The sequence below is a fragment of the Onychostoma macrolepis genome, chromosome 04 (assembly GCF_012432095.1).
Source record: "Onychostoma macrolepis isolate SWU-2019 chromosome 04, ASM1243209v1, whole genome shotgun sequence".
In the NCBI taxonomy this organism is placed as follows: domain Eukaryota; kingdom Metazoa; phylum Chordata; class Actinopteri; order Cypriniformes; family Cyprinidae; genus Onychostoma; species Onychostoma macrolepis.
The window spans coordinates 1,086,061-1,110,031 of NC_081158.1; the positions used below are offsets into that span (position 1 = coordinate 1,086,061).

Consider the following 23,971-nt stretch of genomic DNA (forward strand, 5'->3'; position numbering starts at 1 on the left):
AGCAGTATGCCTCAGCAGGATCAAAGGTATTTGTACAAAAATTTAAATAATTCAAAGCACATCTTACTTTTGGGTGTTTCAATTCTTGTGGACTCCAGAGACTGTGAAGTGCCTTTAGAGTAATGTAAAACTCTAAAAACTATATGACAAATTATATGATGCTCTGGGCTGCGTTTCTCGATAACGATTGATCTTAGCGCTTATGAGCGTTTTCTACGAGTCATTTTACGAACGCTCGTTATTGTTTCACGTGTGTTTCCCAAAAATGCATTTAACACAATCACACGTAGCCCTGCTTTAAGTGCTACTTAGGAGTCGCTATCCGTTGGACGAGTGCTGAAATGTCAATTTATAGAATGGCTTGTATTTGTAGTACATGCTTGTTTATTGAAATGTTAACCTAATGCTGCGTTCCAGACAGCTCAGATAATATAATATAATATAATTTACATTAACATTTAGCAGGCGCTTTTATCCAAAACGACTTACAAATGAGGACAATAGAAGCAATCAAAACCAACAAAAGAGCAACAACATGCAAGTGCTATTACAAGTCTCGGTTAGCCTAACACAGTACACGTAGCAAGGTTTTTTTTTTTTTTTTTTTAAGAAAACAAGTAGAAAAATATAGAAAAAAAGTAGCCTAGTGTTTTTTTTTTATTGTTTTTTTTTTTTTATTCATAAGAAACAAGTAGATAGAATAGAAAAAAAAGAAAGCTAGTGTTAGTTTTTCAAGAAAAGCTAGCAGAATAAATATGCAATTGATAGAGGGTCAAGTGTCTGTGTGTGTGTGTTTTTTTTATTTTTTTTTATAAAAAGAAGACAGGTAGATAAAATAGAATTAGAGTAGAGAGTGCTAGAGTATATAATATAATACAATATAATATAAGTAAATATAATGGTTTCACTTTATTTTGATGGTCCCTTTAACACATTCTATTGACTATAAGTAATGTTGCACCTACATTTCTACTAACTCTCATTAGAGTGTTAGTAGTGTATTAGTTGACTGGTAGGGTTAGGGTTTGATTAAGTTGACATGTTCTTGCAAAGTTACTTATAGTCTGTTAATAATATCTGTTGGGAGACCAACACAATAAGGAGTTAGTAGATATGAAGCAGAGAGTCTACTAATACTCTAATGAGAGTTTGTTGACATGTAGTTGCAACATTACTTAGTGTCAACAGAATGTTCAAAAGGGACCATCAAAATAAAGTGTTAACAATATAATAAGTATGTAAGTGATAAGTATAATATTAATCTACTATATATAATTGTCACGGATCGGCCAGGCCCTGTTCTCCACCAATCACAACGATCCACATCACCCGAGTACTAATCACGCTCACCTGCACCTCATCACCACAGTCATCTACTCCAACTTATAAGCCCTCACTTCAGCCACTCTAACTGTCCGATCTCGTAAACACAACGTGGACTCGAACCTCTAGAGAACTTCTCTTTAAGAATATCCTTTAATATTGATACTTACCCTTTGTGCCTTACCTCCCGTCTCTGCTCCTTGTGTTCTCCTCTCCTCCCAGATCGTCAGTCTTCGTATTCTGTGTGCCTCTGTGGATCCCCTCGTCTCGTCCTTCCCGCATCTCTGTGGAAGAGAAAATGGTCACTAGCTATCTCACCCATTCAGTGACTCCCCTAGATTTCCATACTCACCTCCAGTCGTCAGTTCATTTCTCTGTCTGCCTCATCCTGTTCAATAAAAACCCAACTGGTTATCACTTACCCCAGCGTCCGGCCCTTTATGTTACAATATTAACATGCTCACAAATTTTTTATTTTTTTTTTGGTTGTTTGCATTTTATTGAATCAGATACCAGCACCAGATGTATCCTGATGTCTCTTCAAACTGTTTTTTTCTGAGAACGCTGTACCAACATCAGATGTTCAACTACACTGATATTCTATGTTAAAACAAGCTCCTTTTCTACTGATTATGTTTTTTTTCTTCTTGAATCCATGGAAAGAAGTAGAAACGCTTAAATAACACGTAAATATCAGGTAAGATTTACTTGTTTCAGTAACTTGTTGAACAGAATCTGTTGCAGGAATGACTCAAAGTCTGTTCACATCTCTGTGGTTAGATCAGTGTGCACAATAATGTGTCTTTGACCTTCATTATGTTTTGATTATACTGTGTTGTAAATAAAACACAAATAATAAAAAAAAAAAAAAACTTTTTTTTCAATCTCCTCACATTCTCTCTTACCTGCCTCAAAGTCACAGTCACACTGATGGGCCATTAGGGGCCCATAGGGGAGGGCCCTTTGTCTCTCAGGTGAGACTCATTTAATATTCATGGCCATTACCACTCCCTCGCATATAGACTCTCGATCACAAAACATGTCTTGAAAATTTTAAATCAATATATTGTTTTCTGTGAATGAGTAAGCAGAATGATTTTCACATAATTTTGAAGTAAATATTCTAGCCTACAAGACTGATTACTCAAAATTCTTATTCAGAACTATTTAGTGTGGGTTTTAAGGCCTTATTTCAGCTACATTTTTTCCCCCAAAACTTACTAACCACGCATAATATTTTTTTTCAAAGAAATGCAAACATGTACATCCATCTTGGTCACATATTATTGTAGCACAGTTTGTGCTGAATACAAAAAAAATTACATGTTGGTCAATAGTATGTTTTAAGTAGCTGAAATAAGCACAAATATCAGGGCATGTCAAAACATCTCAAGGGCCCCAAAATGACCTCAGACCCCAGAGGGTTAACCTTTATTAGACATATTAGCTATGCTAATCTTGGGGCGGCTGTTCTAAATTCCCTATGTATCTTTATAGTGGAAGGACTTTTATTATGAATGTGTGCTGCTAGTTGACGTTAGTTTCCGCTATTCCTCTTTACTTTCACTTTCACCAGTCGCTTGCTCCACTATTTCTTCAGGTGTTATGCGTAATTGAATGTAAGTTTATTTAATCATTCCTGATTATAAGTCACCGATGTTTATTTCATTGTTGTGTTTAAATGTTCATCCTGTGCAATCAAACCTTACATTGTTCCTAATGTTGTTATATTTAATATATACGGTGATTCAAATGCGTATGCTCGCTACTGTTGAATCCTCTGGTCATGTTGATTCATGTATAACGTATCAGTAACAGGTTTTTTACATGTCTGTAATTTACATTTAGCAGATGCAAACTGATGTTTACTTTATTCTGTTTATTTCAGAAAGACCACATTTAACACTTTGTGACCATAAGTTGTACAATATCCAATCCAATTGCAGCAATGTTGTGCCATCTTCTGTGAACAGTTAAATACTTCAGATAAAGAGTTGAACATTGCACTGTCTCCTGTCGCACTTCTTACACGAGTCCCGTGGTGGATTAGCATCAATACCCCTACCGATATATTAGTCCCGTTCATTTGGTCTTCTAAATTCTTCTTTGTTCTGCAGTACACCAAGTTTGGTCAGTCTCAAGGGCTGAAAGTGTTGCTCTAATAGTTATAATAAAATCTACTGTATGTAATGCATATAAATATTTGAACTGTTGTGCTGTTTAGACACACACAGACATCAAGAACCAGCATATGAATTTCAACAATGGTGACAACCAACAAAATTCTTCATGCTGCAATGCACACTGGGTAACACCATAGTAAAAAACTCCCATCATGCTCTGCAGTATGAAAAATTATTGTCACCACTGTTGAGGATCGTATGATAAGTCTTCATGTCTAAAAGTCTGAGCTGATACAGTTCTTCAACTAGTAAAAAAGCGTCAAAAGCCCAACTAAAGCAAACACCGATCTCCATGATGGTGGCATCATTTTAACCAATAAAACATCAACATCTGATCCTCTGTAATTCTCAATAGGTGTGTTCGACTTGAAGCGGCGCTGCGCAGAATGATCAGTGTGTGACAAAGTATCGCGAGAGCGATTCGAAAACTTGAGGATCCGTCGGCTCTTTTATCGCTCTCGTGCGGTACTTTGATGTCATTCTGTGCAGCGCCGCTTCAAGTCGAACGCTCCTATTAATAGCAGGTGTTCATCACTAATGCACAATCATTATTTAATTAGTCACTTAATTATCCCATTAACTTTAACTCTTTACGGACTTGTAATTTGACTTGAGACTTGCTTGTGACTTGAAAGGAATGACTTGGTTCCTCCTCTGATGAAATCAGCTGCTGAGTTCATGGGTGGAATAAACATATGGCAGGACTTTTACTTTCTGACCCCTGGATTGCCCACCTCTGTATATAAGCAGCACTTTTTGAAACTCTGTTGGGAATTAAAACACTTAAGATAAATCCATATTTACAATATTTTTCTTATACTGACAGCAATGATGAATTGCCTGTAAACTCTATGAAGGGGATGGGCATTTCTGATAACATGTTCAGTAAATAAAGCATAATACAATATTGAGTGGTCAATAAGAGACATGGAGACAATGTTTATTAAACTATAATAAACAAAGGATGTTTACCGTGTTTACCTCTTGCTTTATTCATATATTTTTAGTTATAAACATTTAGAAGATGCACTACATGAAAACTTAAAATGGACATGCCAACAGGACTTCCTATGTTAATGTGATTATTAGTACATTGATTTGAAAACTAAACCGCTATAATTACATACCTGAGGTCTATTTCCAGTGTTACAGAAGCACATTAAAATGACAACAAATCTGTGATGTAATCAAACATATTTAGGAAATAAATGACCAATTTAACATCTGTACACTACAAAAGATACTAAAGCTTTCCAAAATTAGAGAAAAGTATAAAAACCCAAGCTGATTGAATGTGCAAATCAACTAGATACATAAATCAAATAAAACAATTTGGAAAAAGTTGTTGTAGTAAGATCAGATTTACTTTAAGTCCTAACTTTCAATCTCAGGGTGAGACAGTAGATTTGGTTTTATCCAAGTTCATTCATATACGAGAACCAACATATTACTCTCTTAACCATGTGAGTAACTGTGGAGTGTAGTAAGTGATAATGATGTCAGCTCCTAAAAGAAAGAAAATAGTGTGAAAATACTTAGAGTATTTAGTATTACCTGTAAACCATCCATTTTTGAGGCATTCAAATAATTAAAACGTAAAAGACACCAAGGTCCTGCCTAAAAGCACTGCAATTGTTATATTTATGCAATTTAGGAGAACCTGGCCTCAACAGATTAAAAAAAACAATTTACTTTATCCCTGTTGCCCTTCTCACCTGCTCGACGGAATGCAGTCATAGCCTCCATAACTGCAGTGCGTAGGTCAAAAGCTCCAGCTTCAGCTCCATGCCACAACATGGCAAACTCGCCTGATACATTATACACTGCCAGCGGATGAGTAGGGTGCTGATGGAAGACAGAGAACACAAAAGGTATTAAGACTAGCAAAAAAAACATTAGACCCAATTTATAAATGACTTTTAGTTTTTGCGGCAAGCTGTTTGGAGTGCTTTGAGACACTTTACTTTTAGAGGGCCACTGTCCAGATGAGTTCAGTTCCAACACACCTTCCTGGCATGTTAAAGCAAACTTAAAGAAACAGTGCACCCAAAAATGCTGAAAATTTACTCCCCTCAGGCCATTAAAGATTTAGATAAGATTGTTTCTTCTTCAGAAAAGATTTTGAGAATCCAAATAGATGATAAAAACGTCACAATAATTCCATTAGTAATCATCATGACTCCAGTCCATCAATTAATGTCTTGTAAAGTGAAAAGCTGCATGTTTGTGACAAACAAATTAATCATTAAGGCTTATTAAGTGTAAACTGTCACTTCTGGCCACAATACCAGACCATAATCTGTATTAACACTTCCTCAAGTGAAAACAGCTTCCCCTTTTTTGCATTTCACATCAAAATTCACATATTTGTTTAGAACAGTTTTTGCTTATAAAGTGTGCTTGATCTGTGCAAATTTCTATCCTGATTCAGATGAGATGATTTGCAGATACCAATATTATGGATAATAGCTGTTTGGATTGTGTCTGTCATTCTGACGGCACCCATTCACTGTAGAGGATCCTATGATGAGTAAGTGATATAATGCTAAATTTCTCAAAATCTGTTCCAATTAAGAAACAAACTCATCTACATATTGGATGTCCTGAGGGTGAGTACATTTCCCACAAATATTTATTTTTGAGTGAACTACTCCTTTAAAGATCTTGCTGAGCTGGTTTATGTGCATTTCATCTGAAGCTGAACCTGCAGGAAAGTGGCCTTCCAAGAGCAAGAGTCTCCAAGAGTTTGCCATCACCGTAGGCCTACTAAGTATACAAATACGTTTTGCATTCAGAAAGTTGTGTGCTATATTTTGTTAAACACAGATTTGTTATTTGGTTCTAAAGTGCAAAGAGCAAAGTGCATACATTTTTAAGAATGCATTCAAGGGATACTCCACCCAAAAATGAAAATCAGTAAACAGAACCTCCAAAGTTGATGCTTCAAAAACCACACAAAACGAACATGACGGTAATCCATGTGACCCCGTTTGATGAATCACTGTCTTGAGAAGCAAAACGATAGGTGTTTGAAAGAAAATACTAATATTTTTTAACATTTTAAACTATAAAGCACTGCTTCAGGCCAATGGTCATACTCAGGTTCACGAGTTCATGTTTGATGTAAACCAACACATTGTGAAGCATGACGTAAGTGTATTCTGAAGCTTGTATGAGATGAATGACATGGAAGTCTCGTTTGCCTTGTGTGGTTTTTGAAAAGTCTTTGTAATACAGAAAAAAAAAAGTCATACATCATGTCATGATGGTGAGTAAATTATGAGAGTATTTTCATTTTTGGGTGGAGTATCTAAAGTGTCCAAATACTTTTTGGCACTGTACAATGTAAAATAAGATTTTCTGAGCATGAAGAAAATTATTTCTGAATATAACATGAAGTAGCAAAAAAGCTATTACCTTATTTTTAACCTCTCTCACAATATCAAGGTATGGTAATCCAGGTTTCACCATCAGCATGTCAGCACCTTCTTTCACATCCCGGTCCTACCAGCAAAGTAAGAAAACCATGTACTTCTAATTAATGTACTGCTAATAATTCAATTGGAGCATTCCATACAATAATAAAAAAAAAAAAAAAACACCACAGGTCTAGTCAAAGTGCCCATTTCTGAATTTAGAGCATGTTTCAAAAGAAAATGTGTGAACACTTGGGGGGGAAAAAAAAAAAAAAAAAAAAAGAGTCCATTTCAATGATATTCTCTTACACAGGCCCGCAGTGCTAGTCCTTTGGCACCAGGGGGCAGCTGATAACATCGTCTGTCTCCAAAGGCAGGTTTAGATTGTGCAGCATCTCTTCAAATGTGAAGAAAAAAAAAATAAACAGAATTTTATATATTTATATATGTATATATGTGTGTGTGTGTGTGTGTGTGTGTGTGTGTGTGTGTGTGTGTGACCATGGACCACAAAACCAGTCTTAAGTGTCATTTTTTCTAAATTGAGATTTATACATCATCTGGACAATCTGGATAGGACAATATTTGGCTGAGATACAACTATTTGAAAATCTGGAATCTGAGGGTGCAAAAAAATATAAATATTGAGAGAAAAAAATTGCCTTTAAAGTTGTCCAAATGAAGTTCTTAGCAATGCATATTACTAATCAAAAATTAAGTTAAGTTTTGACACATTTACGGTAGGAAATTTACAAAACATCTTCATGGAACGTGATCTGTACCTAATATCCTAATGATTTTTGGCATAAAAGACCCGTACATTTTGACCCGTACAATGTATTTTTGGCTATTGCTACAAATATACCCCAGCGACTTAAGACTGGTTTTGTGCTCCAGGGTCACATATATAGGATTTTTAAAATTGGTTTACAAAAATAAACTCATCCTATTGTTTTCATCATCTATACATTTATAAAAACTTAGAAGGTGGTCCACTATTGCATTCTAAAGGGAATCATTAGAAGTACACTACCTGAATGGTCCATAGTAGCATGAGGCAAATTTAGCACTGTAGCTCAGCACTGACACCTAAGAAAGGAAAAAGAGATCGAGTCAGTATCTGCTGTATTCAATTTAACACTTTTGTTTGCAACCAGAAGTGAGATTTCTCTCAACCTTGTTTCCAAGATTATTGGCGATTAGAGCTTGCTTAATGGCTGCAATTCGTCCATCCATCATATCTGAAGGGGCGATGATATGGCATCCTAGGGGAAGAAAAAAGCATTGACAGAATGTGATTATGACTTCTTTATACCTACAGTGAGGAAAATAAGTATTTGAACACCCTGCTATTTTGCAAGTTCTCCCACTTAGAAATCATGGAGGGGTCTGAAATTGTCATCGTAGGTGCATGTCCACTGTGAGAGACATAATCTAAAAAAAAAAATCCAGAAATCACAATGTATGATTTTTTAACTATTTATTTGTATGATACAGCTGCAAATAAGTATTTGAACACCTGAGAAAATCAATGTTAATATTTGGTACAGTAGCCTTTGTTTGCAATTACAGAGGTCAAACGTTTCCTGTAGTTTTTCACCAGGTTTGCACACACTGCAGGAGGGATTTTGGCCCACTCCTCCACACAGATCTTCTCTAGATCAGTCAGGTTTCTGGCCTGTCGCTGAGAAACACGGAGTTTGAGCTCCTCCAAAGATTCTCTATTGGGTTTAGGTCTGGAGACTGGCTAGGCCACGCCAGAACCTTGATATGCTTCTTACAGAGCCACTCCTTGGTTATCCTGGCTGTGTGCTTGGTCATTGTCATGTTGGAAGACCCAGCCTCGACCCATCTTCAATGCTCTAACTGAGGGAAGGAGGTTGTTCCCCAAAATCTCGCAATACATGGCCCCGGTCATCCTCTCCTTAATACAGTGCAGTCGCCCTGTCCCATGTGCAGAAAAACACCCCAAAGCATGATGCTACCACCCCATGCTTCACAGTAGGGATGGTGTTCTTGGGATGGTACTCATCATTCTTCTTCCTCCAAACACGTTTAGTGGAATTATGACCAAAAAGTTCTATTTTGGTCTCATCTGACCACATGACTTTCTCCCATGACTCCTCTGGATCATCCAAATGGTCATTGGCAAACTTAAGTCGGGCCTGGACATGTGCTGGTTTAAGCAGGGGAACCTTCCGTGCCATGCATGATTTCAAACCATGATGTCTTAGTGTATTACCAACAGTAACCTTGGAAACAGTGGTCCCAGCTCTTTTCAGGTCATTGACCAGCTCCTCCCGTGTAGTTCTGGAACGATTTCTCACCTTTCTTAGGATCATTGAGACCCCACGAGGTGAGATCTTGCATGGAGCCCCAGTCCGAGGGAGATTTACAGTCATGTTTAGCTTCTTCCATTTTCTAATGATTGCTCCAACAGTGGACCTTTTTCACCAAGCTGCTTGGCAATTTCCCCGTAGCCCTTTCCAGCCTTGTGGAGGTGTACAATTTTGTCTCTAGTGTCTTTGGACAGCTCTTTGGTCTTGGCCATGTTAGTAGTTGGATTCTTACTGATTGTATGGGGTGGACAGGTGTCTTTATGCAGCTAACGACCTCAAACAGGTGCATCTAATTTAGGATAATAAATGGAGTGGAGGTGGACATTTTAAAGGCAGACTAACAGGTCTTTGAGGGTCAGAATTCTAGCTGATAGACAGGTGTTCAAATACTTATTTGCAGCTGTATCATACAAATAAATAGTTAAAAAAAAATCATACATTGTGATTTCTGGATTTTTTTTTTTAGATTATGTCTCTCACAGTGGACATGCACCTACGATGACAATTTCAGACCCCTCCATGATTTCTAAGTGGGAGAACTTGCAAAATAGCAGGGTGTTCAAATACTTATTTTCCTCACTGTATTACTCAAAAATACACATATGTGTAAATGGCTACAGATTAATAGAATTTAGAACTAACCTGCTCGAGCATAAGCCAGAGCTACTTCAGCCAACCTCAAACAGCTGACAGCATTATCCAAGCTGCCATCTTCATGCAGGATTCCTTAAAGGTGCCACAGAAAAAGTCACAAATCACACACTATGGTAGTATCACCGTAAAGAGTTTATTTAAAATTCCAGGCAATTCATTATTTGTTTATGTTTAAAGGTGTAATTTGCCTTCTCACTGGCAGCTACAACGGTGCTCTTGGGCTCGATATATGGATGCTGCATCATGCTTAAAGGGATAGTTCACCCAAAAATTCTGTCATCATTTACTCACCCTCAAGTAGTTCCAAACCTGTATGAATGTCTTTGTTCTACTGAACACAAAAGATGATATTCTGAAGAATGTGGGAAGCAGAGCAGTTCTGGGGCACCATTGACTTCCATAGTATTCTTTTTTCCTACTATGGAAGTCAATGGTACCCCAAAACAGCCTGGTTACAAACTTTCTTCAAAATATCTTCCTTTGTGTTCGGCAGAACAAAGAAATTCATACAGGTTTGGAACTACTTGAGGGTGAGTAATTGATGACAGAATTTTCATGTTTGGGTGAACTATCCCTTTAAAGGGTTACTCCACCCCAAAATGAAAATTGTGTCATTAATCACTTACCCCCATGTCGTTCCAAACCCATAAAAGCTTTGTTTGTCTTCAGAACACAATTTAAGATATTTTTGATGCATTCTGACAGCTCTCTGACCCTCCCATAGACAGCAATGTAATTAACACGATTAACGTCCAAGGAGATCGGTAAAATAATCCATGTCACATCAGGGGTTCAATCGTAATTTTACAAAGCTACGAGAATACTTTTTGTATGCAAAAGGAAACAAAAATAACGACTTTATTCAACAATTCGTCTCCTCCGCGTCACCCTAGCACCATTTTTGGAGAGTATCCACTGCATGCAAACAGCGTATGCTGTTCTGTGTCAGCTGGGCCACGCGGATACGTTTTCTAAGTTTAATTACACTTTGATTTGACCGAAAGCAGCGTATCCGTGTGGTGCGCGTGGACGTTGATCGTGTTAATTACATTGCTGTCTATGGGTGGGTCAGAGAGCTGTCAGAATGCATCAAAAATATCTTAAATTGTGTTCTTGTTAATTTCCCCTAATTTTACATTTTGATAGCCTTTGCCACGATCAAACACTTCAAGTAAATTTTTAAAAACAATTATAATTTAATAGCACTGATAAATGTAGGTTTAGAATCTTTTAAATGTATCTTTAGAATTTTAAACTTAATTTTTTTTTCATACTGTGCATTTTAATGTTATGATGTCTAATTATAAAAAATATATAATCCCGCACACTATCAGTCCATGCCAAATATAGAAATGTATTATTACAAGAAACAGCAACGTTGAAGGCATGCCTGATGAAGGTCAATGGACCAAAACGTTGCTGTTTCTTGTAATAATAAATTTCTATATTTAGTATGGACTGACCTTCATCAGGCATGGACCGAAACGTTGCTGTTTCTTGTAATAATAAATTTCTATATTTAGTATGGACTGACCTTCATCAGGCATGGACCGAAACGTTGCTGTTTCTTGTAATAATAAATTTCTATATTTAGCATGGACTGACCCTCATCAGGCATACCTGATGAAGGTCAGTGGACCGAAACGTTGCCGTTTCTTGTAATAATACATTTCTATATTTAGCATGGACTGACCTTCATCAGGCATGCCTTCTATTGAGGAAAAAAAAATAAAAAATTAAACAGATCCAGTACTGAAACTAACCACAGTGGCCATGAGAGGTGTAGGGGCAAAGGCACACATCACAGGCCAACACAAGATCAGGGAATGTGCTCCTCAGTTTCTTCACAGCCAGCACTGCAGGAGTGTCATCTGTGTCTGCCCCAGAGCCCCTCTCATCCTAAGAAAACAAACAAGAGGACAAAACAATCTAGGGGTCATCGATTTAGTGTTCATCTAATTAGTTATGGAAAAAATATCACAGTAAAGTTATTAATTCATTTAAAGGACATGAAACCCCCTGTTTCAGTACCGGTTAGTTTCCACTACAGTTTTGAAAAATGCTGCAAACATGAGTGTGGTGTGCTGCAGAGTGGAGGAGAAAAGGGGAGAAAGACAACACAACAGCGTCTTCGGATTCAGACAGTTTTATTTCACTCTCATTGAGTTAAAAGCATCGAGGCATGCTGTGATTCACTATTACACTGGACAAAATGAACATATATTTTATTTTGTTTAACAATTGTAATTGCAGTGTGAACGTATTCATGCTACATCTACACTGCAATAAACAGTCTGTAAATACACTATATTGCCAAAAGCATTGGGTCACCCCCTTCTAATGAACAGGTTTGACTACTTTAGTAATTTCCATGAGTACAAATCTTAATGTTTAAGCATATAATGATAATGATATAATATAATTTTAGTCGGTGTGGAAGAACTTGACTGGTCTGCAGAAAACCAAGTCCTAATCCAAGCTCAACACCTCTGGTGTGACTTTAAATGCAGCTCTTGATCATTGGTGTTTGGTAAAGAGTTTTTGGCTCAAGATCTGCATTTAAAGTCACACCAGAGGTGTTCAGCTTGGATTAGGACTTGGCTTTCTGCAGACCAGTCCAGTTCTTCCACACTGACTCAATCAATCATTTCTTTTTGAACCTTGCCTTATACACAGAGGCATTGCCATGTTAGAATAGAAAAGGGTCCTGTCCAAACTGTTGCTTTAAAATTAGAAGGACACAATTCCCTAGAATATCATTATATGCTTAAACATTAAGATTTGTACTCATGGAAATTACTAAAGTAGTCAAACCTGTTCATTAGAAGGAGGTGACCCAATACTTTTGCCAATATAGTGTATATCTAAATACTGATTCAGATGCAGCTTCTTAAAAAAAAAAAAAAAAAAAAAAAAAAATTAACGGGCATTGTTGCCTAAAACTCTGTGATAAATTCTATGTTGAATCTAATAAAATCTTTCTTTCTGAAGCTACTTTTTGTAATGTCTATTTGATGCCTCTCTCATTTAACACAATAATGACATAACACTTTACCACCAAAAGAAAATGTAAAGTCAAAATTTATGTGCAAGTACTTAAATTAATCACCACATTGTGTAATTAATTTGATTAAAAATGTTAATAGCTTTACAGCCCTAACTTCTTCATAATATACTACGACTTACATTATTGATGACAATATTACTGAAACTGTAATATAAATTAAATATAACTAAAACTTTTCACCAACCTTCGCAACTTTAGCTGGAACTCCAAAAATCAGCACACACTTCAGGCCTTTATCCACAAGGGGACGAAGTAAATCCTCTATCTTATTTACACCATATCTGAAAAATACATAAAAACATCATATGTAAACTTGACTAAGATGTCTTAACAGCACTATGGCATGAGTTTTTTTCTATATACGTATGATACACTAGGGTTATGTGCAGTTCTCAGCACAAGTTTCAGTATATTACCCATTTTCTTCTAACAGCAGCTGCAATGACATGATTACTTTAATAATTTCCAGCTGGCTCTTTCATTTAGAAGATGGGACTTCCTTTACTAGAGCTGCCATATTGGGCATTGCATTCATAGTAATATGGATGAACCATCTTAGTATGGCATGGCCTTTGATGCTGAATTCAAAATGCTGTTGATTACTAATTGTTAATTGCCTTTTAAGTGGAGCCCTGCGCTTCAGCAAATAACAGACAGGTCTGACTCGGGTGCAAAACCAATCAAAACGTCCAGTTCAGCTGCGGGGGCGGGGCGTTCAAACCGCGCTTTGCTTTGACTGTCAATCACCGGCATTGTCGTTTTGAATCCGCATCATTAGGCTTCAGTATTTTAGATTTTAAATCGTAATTTTGTCAGCTCCTGAAATGGGTAATTCCGTTGATATTACCAGAGCACACAGCAGTATAAGTAAATAGAAATCTCAGTTGATAGAAGGACAGTTATTGCATGGATGGAGCAAGAACAATGTAAGTGTCTAAAATACATGCACACAGTTCAGTTGAATGGTAAAAATCGCCCTCTTTAACAGTGCAGCTAAATTAAATGTACGAAACTAAAATAACCTCAACATTATCAACAACATTGAAATAAGAGCGCATGCATTTTTACTTGCATCTGGCTGATAGATTTATCTGTCAATCAGATGCATTTAAAATTACTTTTTCTGTGTGCGTGCTTTGGATGTGTGTGCACATGGGTGAAGAAACAAGATAGTCTATGTATGACTGGACGATTTAGTCATATCCAAAACGAGAAGATGTGAACATGCAGAAAGTCCTAAAACGGCCTAGTAGAAGTAATATATAATAACTTATGATGTGCAGGTAATCCCTAATATGGACAAAGGCATCCCGCTATCGCTGTAGCTAAAAGGCAATTTCAGGTCATTTCCAGGTAATAAATATAGTATGTGAATAATGCAGTGGTAATTGACATAACATTTATTACAGTAGGCCTATAGAAACTATTCTACCCTATTATGTGTTTGTATAAACCAATCCTAAAATTGTCATTAAGAAAACACAGAAAAAAATATAGAATGCAAATGATTGATTATCTTCCAGCAGTGTATTTGATTTCTTAGGCAACTAAAAGACGTAAGAAAAAATAAAGCCTGTCAATTAGACAAAAGTCAAAAGTTTATTTTTTCTTTCTTTTTTTTACATTTCTGTCCCCCTCATTTCTGAAATGATGGCTATGCCCCTATGAGTGCAGTACAGAAAACAGAGCACGAGTCTTCTTGAGCTTAAATGGTTTAAAGTCATATTAAATTGCGCACAAAGGAATCGATAAGAGGAATCGAAATTTTAACTTTATTCCAAGTAGACGATTCCTGACCTTAAGCATCCTATTCCAGAATTGGAATAGATTTTGGATTCCCAAGCCTAGGTATGGGTTAACATGTTAAATAAAATGCTCTTTTTTTGTCCTACTGAAAATGTGCCTGGAGTCCACCTTTGTTATTATAACAAACTACACTTTCAATATGATTTCAAACCATTCAAGTCAAGAAGACTCACAGGCTGTTTTCTCTGCTGCACACACATCCTTGTGTAAGTGTTCTTTAGCCTGTTGATTTTCATTCATAGTATTCTGCTATATTTTTTTTTCCTTATTGGAATTGAAATTAGGAATTGACAAGAATTGGAATCATTAAATTCAAACGATGTCCAACCTTACCCATACCCCACATTATTTTTTACTGACACCTTTCTATTCACACTGTTTTTGACCCTTTCTTTTAAACCTTCACTTACCCTTCTTTGCTTTTGCCCTTCTTAAAAACACCCACATAATCTTATACGTGAATGTACTTTTCAAAATTAGTTCTAAAACAGTTAGGTAGTATGTTTGCTTAACATAGCGTCAAACATGACAATTTATGACACTAATATCATGTTTTGCTCCAAAATCACTATATAACATTAGTCGTGTTTGAAACAGTTAGCTTCTGTGGTTCCATGTTGCTTCTTATCACAGTGAGACAGAAAATATCTTTTTATAAAATTCTGTACTGTGATACAAGCGGTCAATGAGCGTTGCATTGCAATTGTGTGTTTATTGTCTTCCACGTTTCATCAGTCAAAGCGTCTCTATCTGCATGTTATTCAGCTGTAGTGATATCTGATGCATTTGTCCTTATAAGGGATTTCCTGAGTTTCACTTGTGAAACAGACATTACAGTACATGGCTGTTAGGGTAAGGGTTAACCCTGCTCCATAATGCTCACATCATCTCATTTTGGGTAAAAATAGAAAAAGAATACTAAAGTACTTTGTAACTGTCAGGCCTGTCATGTGTTGTGTGTCTCCCACCCTCATGTTTCTATATTTGGTCTTGTTCCTGTTCTTGTTAAGTGTGATTATTAGTTAATTCTTGTCCAGCTGTGTTTTAGTCATTATCTGTAATTATCATGTGTATTTAGTTCCTGCCCGTTCAGTTAGTTTTGGTTTGGTCTACTCGTTACTCCCCGGTGTTCCTGTGTGTCCCAGCTTTGACTTGTCTTGCCCTGTCTGTTTTGGATTTATTAAAGACTGTATTTTGAGTTCATCCTCGTTCCTCCCCGTTGTGTGCACTGTGACAGTAACGCAGTAGCTGTAACTTTTCAGCAAACTACTTTTTTTACTCTTACTTGAGTACTACTCTTACTCATATTATTTTTCAGTAATTTTACTTGTACTCAAGTAAATTATTCCTTAAATAGCAATACTTTTACTTAAGTACAATTTCTTAGTACTCTTTCCACCACTGCACCCAACATTTTTATATGTCCTGAGCCGTACAAATAACACTCTATAAAGGTTAAAGTCCTCTTGATACTTTTTTTATATCCATTAATATTCTTTAATCCAATAGCAAATTCAATTATACTTGTTACTACGTTAACAGATTACAGAAGTGGCAGTACTTCAGTAGACTAACTGACACAAAACAGGAAGTAACACTGTAAATCACAACTCTAAAATGTCAAAGATGAGAAAATGTGTTTGGCAGCAGTGAAGAATGATACCTCGCTTGACCAGGTAGACTTGCAATTGGTTCCACTGCGTCAGGACTGTCACTGTTAAAGTCATTCAGAGAGAGACATAATAACTATTTCTATTCATTCAAACAAACTAAAAATACAAACCTTTCACAAAGACATAACTCCTGAACCTATATACCATCATCAAATAAATATATAGAGAGAAGTCATTACGTAATGAAGATAGGATATATGAGGTTATCTGGTCTGAGGTCTGAAGCACAGGTCTGCCAATATCGGAGAGTGGGGTGAAAGTAACCGCTGTGTAGAATAGAGTCTGCCGGCTGTGTCATCGTCCTATAAATTCAAACGGAAGACAAACACTTACTGACACAAATCTACATAACTGCAGAGTTATGAATCATAGTTATATATGCTACAGAAATAAATATTGTTAATCATTTGCTTTGTCTTTTTTCCCAGAAAAAAAAAGTAATAATAATAAAGAAAGAAATAAATTCACCTGAAAACAAAAACTGCAATAGAAAGCATGTTATGGTTTGTTTCTAGAAGTAAAACTAATAATTTTTAATATATATATATATATATATATATATAATTTTAGGCTTTTAATATATTAAATCATTAATTTTACTCAGACTTTTACATACATCATTAATCATTAAAAATTGTGATAATGACAATAAAATATTGATTTGGGGGAAAAAATCAAGTAAAAAAACATTTCTGATTAAGACACATTCAGAGTGGTTGGGAGCAATTAAAACTAACTGTCCACTGATTTTATGAAAATAAATCTTCTGAATGAATGAGCAAAGACCGACTCTGACACATTCTAGCCATACAACAGACGCAACTATGCATAAATTCTCTCTTTGCAGACAAGAAACATTTATTCACTTGCTTAAAAAATCATATTTAAATAAAAGAAAATATCCTTTTGCACATAAAATTATTTATGGTCAATCAATTATCTACTCAAACAAACATGATATGTACATGGTGTACTTAAAGGTGCTGTATGTAGGATTGACACCTAGTGTGAACTAGGTATTGCGGTCCAAATTCAAAATATTGGAGGGGGGTTTTTTCACCCGGCCCCTCCTCCTCAGACTTGACGCACATGCAAGTTGCCAGATTGACGACACCAACAGGAACGAGTGCTTATGATATGAATGAAATGAAATACGCTGTGTTTTCCGCTATCTGGCAACCCGGGGTGCCGAAATACAATTGGGTAAAGTGGCAGTGGGTGGGTTTCACAAACCAAAACAGAGATAGACATTCCGGGCCGGAACGCACATTTTCAAAGGAGAATAACTGACTGTAGCATTGTTTTTCAGATAAACAAGTATGTTAACTTAGCATGTTTCTGGGTGCCAGGTGATTGTCTTCAGAATTTGTCTTTTTTGTTATTCTGGTTGAAAGTCTGTTCACATCCTGATAGCAATCATTAAGTTAAGAGGTCTAAATGTATTTATATATTCTGTGGAAGGTGTAGGACCGAGAAATGTTCGTCCAATCAAAACGCTCGGTCCGAGCGTTTTAATTGTCTTTCCTACCTGCCTGTCAACGTATGTATTTGCATACCTCTGTGCACCTGGTTCGCACAGACAGGATACGTCATCAGCGTGTTCACGCAGACAGAGCGAGAGAATGGCAGGCAAGCATCAACAACCCGATCTTCCTTCTTGGTATTGTGGTACTTTTTTTTACTAACTGTACTATAAAGTTTTCTCACGGGTGAATGACACACGATGTAGCCCAGCGGTTCCCAGTTCCAGTCCTCGCGTCCCCCGCTCTGCATATTTTGCATGTCTCTCTTAGTTAACACACTCGGTTCAGATAAGCAGCTCGTTAGAAGAGAGCTCCGTGCATGAACTGTGTTCCGATTGACATGCTCCCTAAACAGTGTTCATTGCTCCCTACTCCCTGAGCAGGGAAATCAGTTTATTTCACTTCAGAACATTCACTCACGGATTTGTGCTGCTCCTCACACACAGACGAAAGAGAAGTGCAAAGTGTGATGTAATATACCTCTGTATATAAATAAAATTTAAATTCAGGTATGGCACACTTTAATGCCCTTTGTATGGAACATAAACATTCGCTTTGAACTGGAATCATGGCAGAATATCTGGTGCTGTCCAATATGCAGGGCACTTATGACTTACGGTCGAACAGAACAACCGTCGGACGTGATATACATATGAGAAGTGCAGAGCGGGGAGGGCGTGAGGACTGTAATTGGAAACCGTTGATGTAGCCTATTGTAGTAATTTAATGTTGTCTCTAGTATTCTGCTCTTTAAGCGTATGTGCGTTCAGGGGGCGTGGCTTTGGACGGCGACTGCAGGGAGGGTGGGATGTTCGCTTTCAGTGCTATCAGGCTAAAGTTAGCATTTTTCGAGATCTCCTATTGCACCTTTACATATCTGCAAACATATTATGGTATTTTTATGCTTTAGTAGAGTCAAAAACGTACATGCAGCACCTTTAAGTGTTTTGGAGTTTGGATGCAACCCATGTAACACCATTTTTTACATTTATTTTTAATTAATTACTTTATTTATTTTGGTACACATAATGGATTTATTTTATTTAAACATTTTTAATGCAATGCTCAAGCAGAAGACCTTAATGTAGTCATGCATATTGCATTAGTTCAACTCATGACTAATTTTTCATAGATAAATGTTGAAAAGTCAATAATCATGAAACGGTTAAACAACTGTACTGACTGATGTTGCGCATGTACAGCAGAGATGATCTTACTATAGAGAGATGAGAGGGTCTATATTACATACTATTGGAGAAAGTGTAACGGTCAACTTGAATCACGTGTGCCTTAATAACCACATTACATTATTAATAATCACATTACAGCCTTGACGTCATTGAATTTCAGTCAGAGAGTAGTCGACACTCAATCGTCGGATCCCATAGGAATGAGAAGTGCCGTAAGCTGAATCCCACCTGTCGCAAAAAGTCTGCGACTTCTCTTATAAAACGGCTTTTTTTTTGGTGTAAACTCTAAAAATAGTTCAATCCAAAAGTATTGTTTAGTTTAAAACATGTTGAAGATTAGCAGATAGGCTGTCAATTCATTAAAGGGGTCATATGATGTGATTTCAAGTTTTCCTTTCTCTTCGGAGTGTTACAAGCTGTTTGTGCATAGATGAGATCCCTGACGTTGCAAAGACTAAAGTATCAAAACCAAAGAAATATTCTTTATCAAAGTTAAGACTCTGTCACGCCCCCCTAAAATGGCTCATTCAAACACGCCCCCACATGTCTACGTCACGATGTGGAAATATTTGCGTAAGGCGTGGTTTTAGTAACCACAGTAGTATGGAAGGCCGTTGGGGCCAAAACGTGTGGGATTAACGCATTAACACGCGACTTACGTGTTAACGTGTAATTGCATGTTAACGCGTAGTTGCGTGTTAACGCGTCATTTTGTGCTGGCATTGAGCTTTAGCACCATCTACTGGTGGTTTTTAATGAATTTTAATTTAATGTCTTTTCAGGCATAAGTAGGCTACAACTACATATAATAGTTACAGCACAACTAGTATTCAAGTATTTTTAAATTATAACTGTTCAACCCCTAAAAATCAACAAAAGAGCAATGATATGCAAATATGTAAATGAAAATGTACATAGGGAGTCTGTTGTCTCCTTCCCCTTTTACTTAAAACATCAAAGCACGTGTATTGAGTCTACTTCAATCTAGGAACATCTACCATTTAGGTATGCGTTAACATGTAATTGCGTGTTAACGCGTAAATACGTGTTAATGCGTTAGTACCACACGTTTTGGTCCCAATGGCCTTCCATACAGTAGTGTTGATGCAGGCACGTCAGGGAGAAGCTGTGTGTTGACTGTTCAAATGCAGAGTTTTGCGCGTGGTGTGTGTGAGAGAGAGAGACAAGGTCACAGTGGAGTCAGCTATCTTAATCGCGGCTTGTGTGTGTGAGAGAGAGAGAGAGAGAGAGAGACAGGGGCTGTGTTCGAAATGATATACTATCATACTACTCTTACTATTTCTGCAGCATCCAGTATGTATGCTGCACATAGTGTGCAACTTTTCTGTATGCATGGAATACCTGGATGACCTACTATATTTGCCAGAATCTGCTAAATATAACTCAAGTACACTGAAATCAGTACAGAAGCTGTGTTCCGAATGGCATACTACCATACAACTCCTGCTTTATTGCAGTATGCTTTGTGAATAATGTGAATAGTATGTGAATTTTCTGTATGCATGGAATGCCCGGATTACCTGCTACATTTGCTGAAATTTGATGTATGCATCTGAAGACGCTGCATGGGATACTGTTTCCCAGAAAGCAACGCGCTCCATGTGACGTTTCACCTTCAAACGCGTGAGTGAACTGGAGGCGGGGAATAGTAATTATAAATGTTACACTTGTATGTATACATGTAAACTACAAACTATCGCTGTGCATCTAAAAACAATATCATTAGTAGGACATAAATTGTACTTTAATCTCAACGGCACTTTTCCGATCAAGTCAAATGAGTCACCTTTATCTCTATAGCGCTTTATACATCATTTCAAAGATATTAAATAATAATATTAATATTGCAGTAATATAATATATAAACAAAATATATAAATAAAATTAATATTTCAATTAAGCAAACAGAATTAAATTCCACTGTCAAGCAAAAGAAACGAGTGTATTTACTCTAAAGGACAAATAGACCAATTTGTTAGCAGAGGCTGTAATTAGCTCCGCCCACCAATGCCTGGCTGCGATAAACAGCACTGCAGAAGACTCGTGTATTACTATAGTATCAGTGGCGCAGTGAGTAAAAGACACGAGATTTGTGCTTTGAACCCGTGCAACTCATTTTCCCATCACATACCAGATCAGAAAGGCATTTATTTTCAATATAAAATTAAGTAAATATTTGAAAGTGGAAATTAAACGCATCATTAATAATACAGTGTGCTTAGCTGAAGGTAGGTTTTTGTCCAAATAAAGTGGCTTTCATCAAATAAAATTTATGATAATTTACACTCAAAATGTTATTGCATACTGTTTTATAATGTACTATGCAAGAAACATCTCATGGATGCCCTGGGATGCATCCTCAGTGATGTACCCTGGGATCATTGGGTGTTTCGGGTCTCGCAACATCATACACCCTCGCCCAGGCGACCCAGCCGGGGTTGATCAAGCCCCGACTTGCGTCCCAGTAGCAGTCCACGGATCAGCCCTCTTAATCCAAAGCCACCTTGTGGCCTTCTCTGCGGCTTCGCTTGCAGATTGAATTGCCCTCTTCTTAGCCACCCCTGTAACGCCCAAACGACTGAGGACTTTGCAAAATGAACGTCCTGCAAAGCCTCTACAGCCGACTTCTATAGGCTCATATAAGTTTCTCCAGCCTCTCTCCCTGCACTCCTCCACCAGTTCCTGGTACTTAACACGTTTCCTCTCATTTGCTTCCTCAATCCGCTCTTCCCAGGGAACCGTAAGTTCCAGCATGATCAGCTGTTTTGAAACCTCGGAGGTAACTATCATGTCTGGGCGGAGGCTTGTTGTTGCAATGTGCTGAGGAAACCTCAGCTGTTTTCCCAGGTCGACCTGCAGCTGCCAGTCCGAGGCTTTGTGGAGGAGGCCTGTTGTTAATTGTGGGCACGCCCGGGGTTTCTCTCCAGCTTTGATGAAGGGGACTGCCTTTTTTGGAGCATGATGGTGCTTGCTAGTGCTGATGGCTGAGGCTAAGCTCTCCGCAATTGTCTTAAGCACCTGGTCATGGCGCCAACGGTAGCGACCATCAGCCAGAGCCTTTGGGCAGCTGCTGAGGAGATGTTCTATAGAGCCTCTTCCAGAGCAAAGAAGGCAGGAAGGTGTCTCGCTCTTCCCCCAGACATGGAAGTTCGCTGGGCTTGGCAGGACATCATAGACAGCTTGTACCAAGAAACGGACCCGATAGAAATCTGCCTGCAAGATGTTTGCCCAGGTGATCCTACGCTGCAGTGTACTCTCCCACCTAGTCCACGCTCCCTGCTGCCGTAGTCCCACCGCCCTACTCACTCGCTCTTCCTCCACACCTGCTCGGACCTCTTCCTGAAGTAGATGGTGTCTTTCCTTGCCGGGCTTGGCTCACCAGGGTCTTTGGGAAGTAGCCCAAGCCAACTCTGCCTGTTGCCACTGTGCCCACCAATGCCTTTTGTCTCAGGCGTGACTCTGTCACCTCCACTGCTTTCCCAGCCTTCCATTTCCTTCCTGTTCTCACCTCAATGCCGGCTGATGACACCTTGCAGTCCCTGGAGTCTCTATACTGTAGGGCTTCTTTGGTGCGTACCACCATAAATTCTTCTGTGAGGCCACTGAAGGGCAGCTGCAGGATGTTACTCGTCCCATACAGTGCAGCGCTGGTAAGACTGCGTGGAAGGCCCAGCCACTTCCGAAGAAAGCCACTGATCTTCCTTTCTAGGGACTCAACTGTTGTCAATGGGACTGCGTATACCAGCAGGGGCCACAAGACTCGGGGCAGGATGGAATGCTGGTAAATCCAAGCTTTAAATCTACCAGGCAGACCGGACTTGTCAACCTTGGTAAGCCAGGCTCCAAGTTCTTTGTTGGACTTCTGGATGGCGGCAGAGTCTTTCAGGCTGGAGTCAAAAAGCTTCCCCAAACTCTTGACAGGTTGCTCCGTGATGGTTGGGATGACAGTTCCTGAGATGGAAAAACGGAACTTGTCAACCACTTTCCCCTTCTTCAGCACCATGGACCTTGACTTTGAGGGCTTATAACTCATCCTTGCCCAGGTAATGAGTCTCTCAAGTCCTTGTAGGATCCACCTGCTCCCTGGGACCGATGTCGTTGTGATGGTAAGGTCATCCATGTAAGCTCTTATAGGGGGCTGTCGTACGCCTGACTTGGTTAAGGGCCCTCTGCATTCCACCTCGGCTGACTTGACCACCATGTTCATGGCAAGAGCGAAAAGAATAACAGAGATGGTACAGCCTGTTATTATTCCTTTCCCAATGTAATGCCAGTCTGATGTTTCTGACCCTGAAGTGACCCGCATCCTGAAATTATTATAGTAATCCAGGATCAGGTCCTTGATCTTACTGGGAACATGATGGAGGTGTAGAGCGAGCTCGACCAGCTTGTGCGGTATGGACCCATAGGCGTTTGCCAGGTCCAACCACAAGACAACTAGATCGCCTCTGTTCTCATGTGCCTCTCTGATGAGTTGTGTAACTACACCAGTGTGTTCCAAAGCAGCCGGGAGCTCCAGGAATCCCCCCCTTCTGCACTGAGGGGTCGATGTAGATGTTCTTGAGGAGAAACTCTGTCAGTCTTCGTGAGACAATGCTGAAAAACACCTTCCCTTCAACACTCAATAGTGAGATGGTTCGAAACTGGTTGATGTTTTTCGAGTTCTCCTCTTTAGGAATCCACACTCCCTCAGCACACCTCCACTGGTCAGCAACTCTTCCTCTTCACCAAATCACCTTCAAGATCTTCCACAGGTGCCGGAGAAGCTCTGGGCAG

At 38.3% G+C, this 23,971-nt stretch overlaps 1 protein-coding gene across 4 annotated transcripts in view; it reads right to left on the reverse strand.

Annotated features, from left to right (window-relative positions):
* Positions 1-4,473: 4,473 nt before the first annotated feature.
* The window catches only part of LOC131539474 (delta-aminolevulinic acid dehydratase-like), a 44,539-nt gene continuing 25,041 nt past the window's right edge, over positions 4,474-23,971 (reverse strand). For 3 of the 4 annotated variants that reach the window (XM_058774079.1, XM_058774076.1, XM_058774078.1), the window contains exons 2-12: positions 16,641-16,763; positions 16,452-16,502; positions 13,167-13,263; positions 11,679-11,814; positions 9,904-9,987; positions 8,099-8,187; positions 7,956-8,011; positions 7,232-7,319; positions 6,924-7,010; positions 5,222-5,351; positions 4,474-5,012 (exon numbers count right to left, since the gene is read on the reverse strand). In XM_058774079.1, coding sequence (XP_058630062.1) covers positions 4,954-5,012; positions 5,222-5,351; positions 6,924-7,010; positions 7,232-7,319; positions 7,956-8,011; positions 8,099-8,187; positions 9,904-9,987; positions 11,679-11,814; positions 13,167-13,263; positions 16,452-16,502; positions 16,641-16,759 — 996 coding nt within the window. In that variant the 5' untranslated portion in view covers positions 16,760-16,763 and the 3' untranslated portion in view covers positions 4,474-4,953. Of the gene's footprint in view, positions 5,013-5,221; positions 5,352-6,923; positions 7,011-7,231; positions 7,320-7,955; positions 8,012-8,098; positions 8,188-9,903; positions 9,988-11,678; positions 11,815-13,166; positions 13,264-13,398; positions 13,576-16,451; positions 16,503-16,640; positions 16,764-23,971 lie in introns of those variants that run through there. The other variant, XM_058774080.1, reaches the window with a different exon arrangement.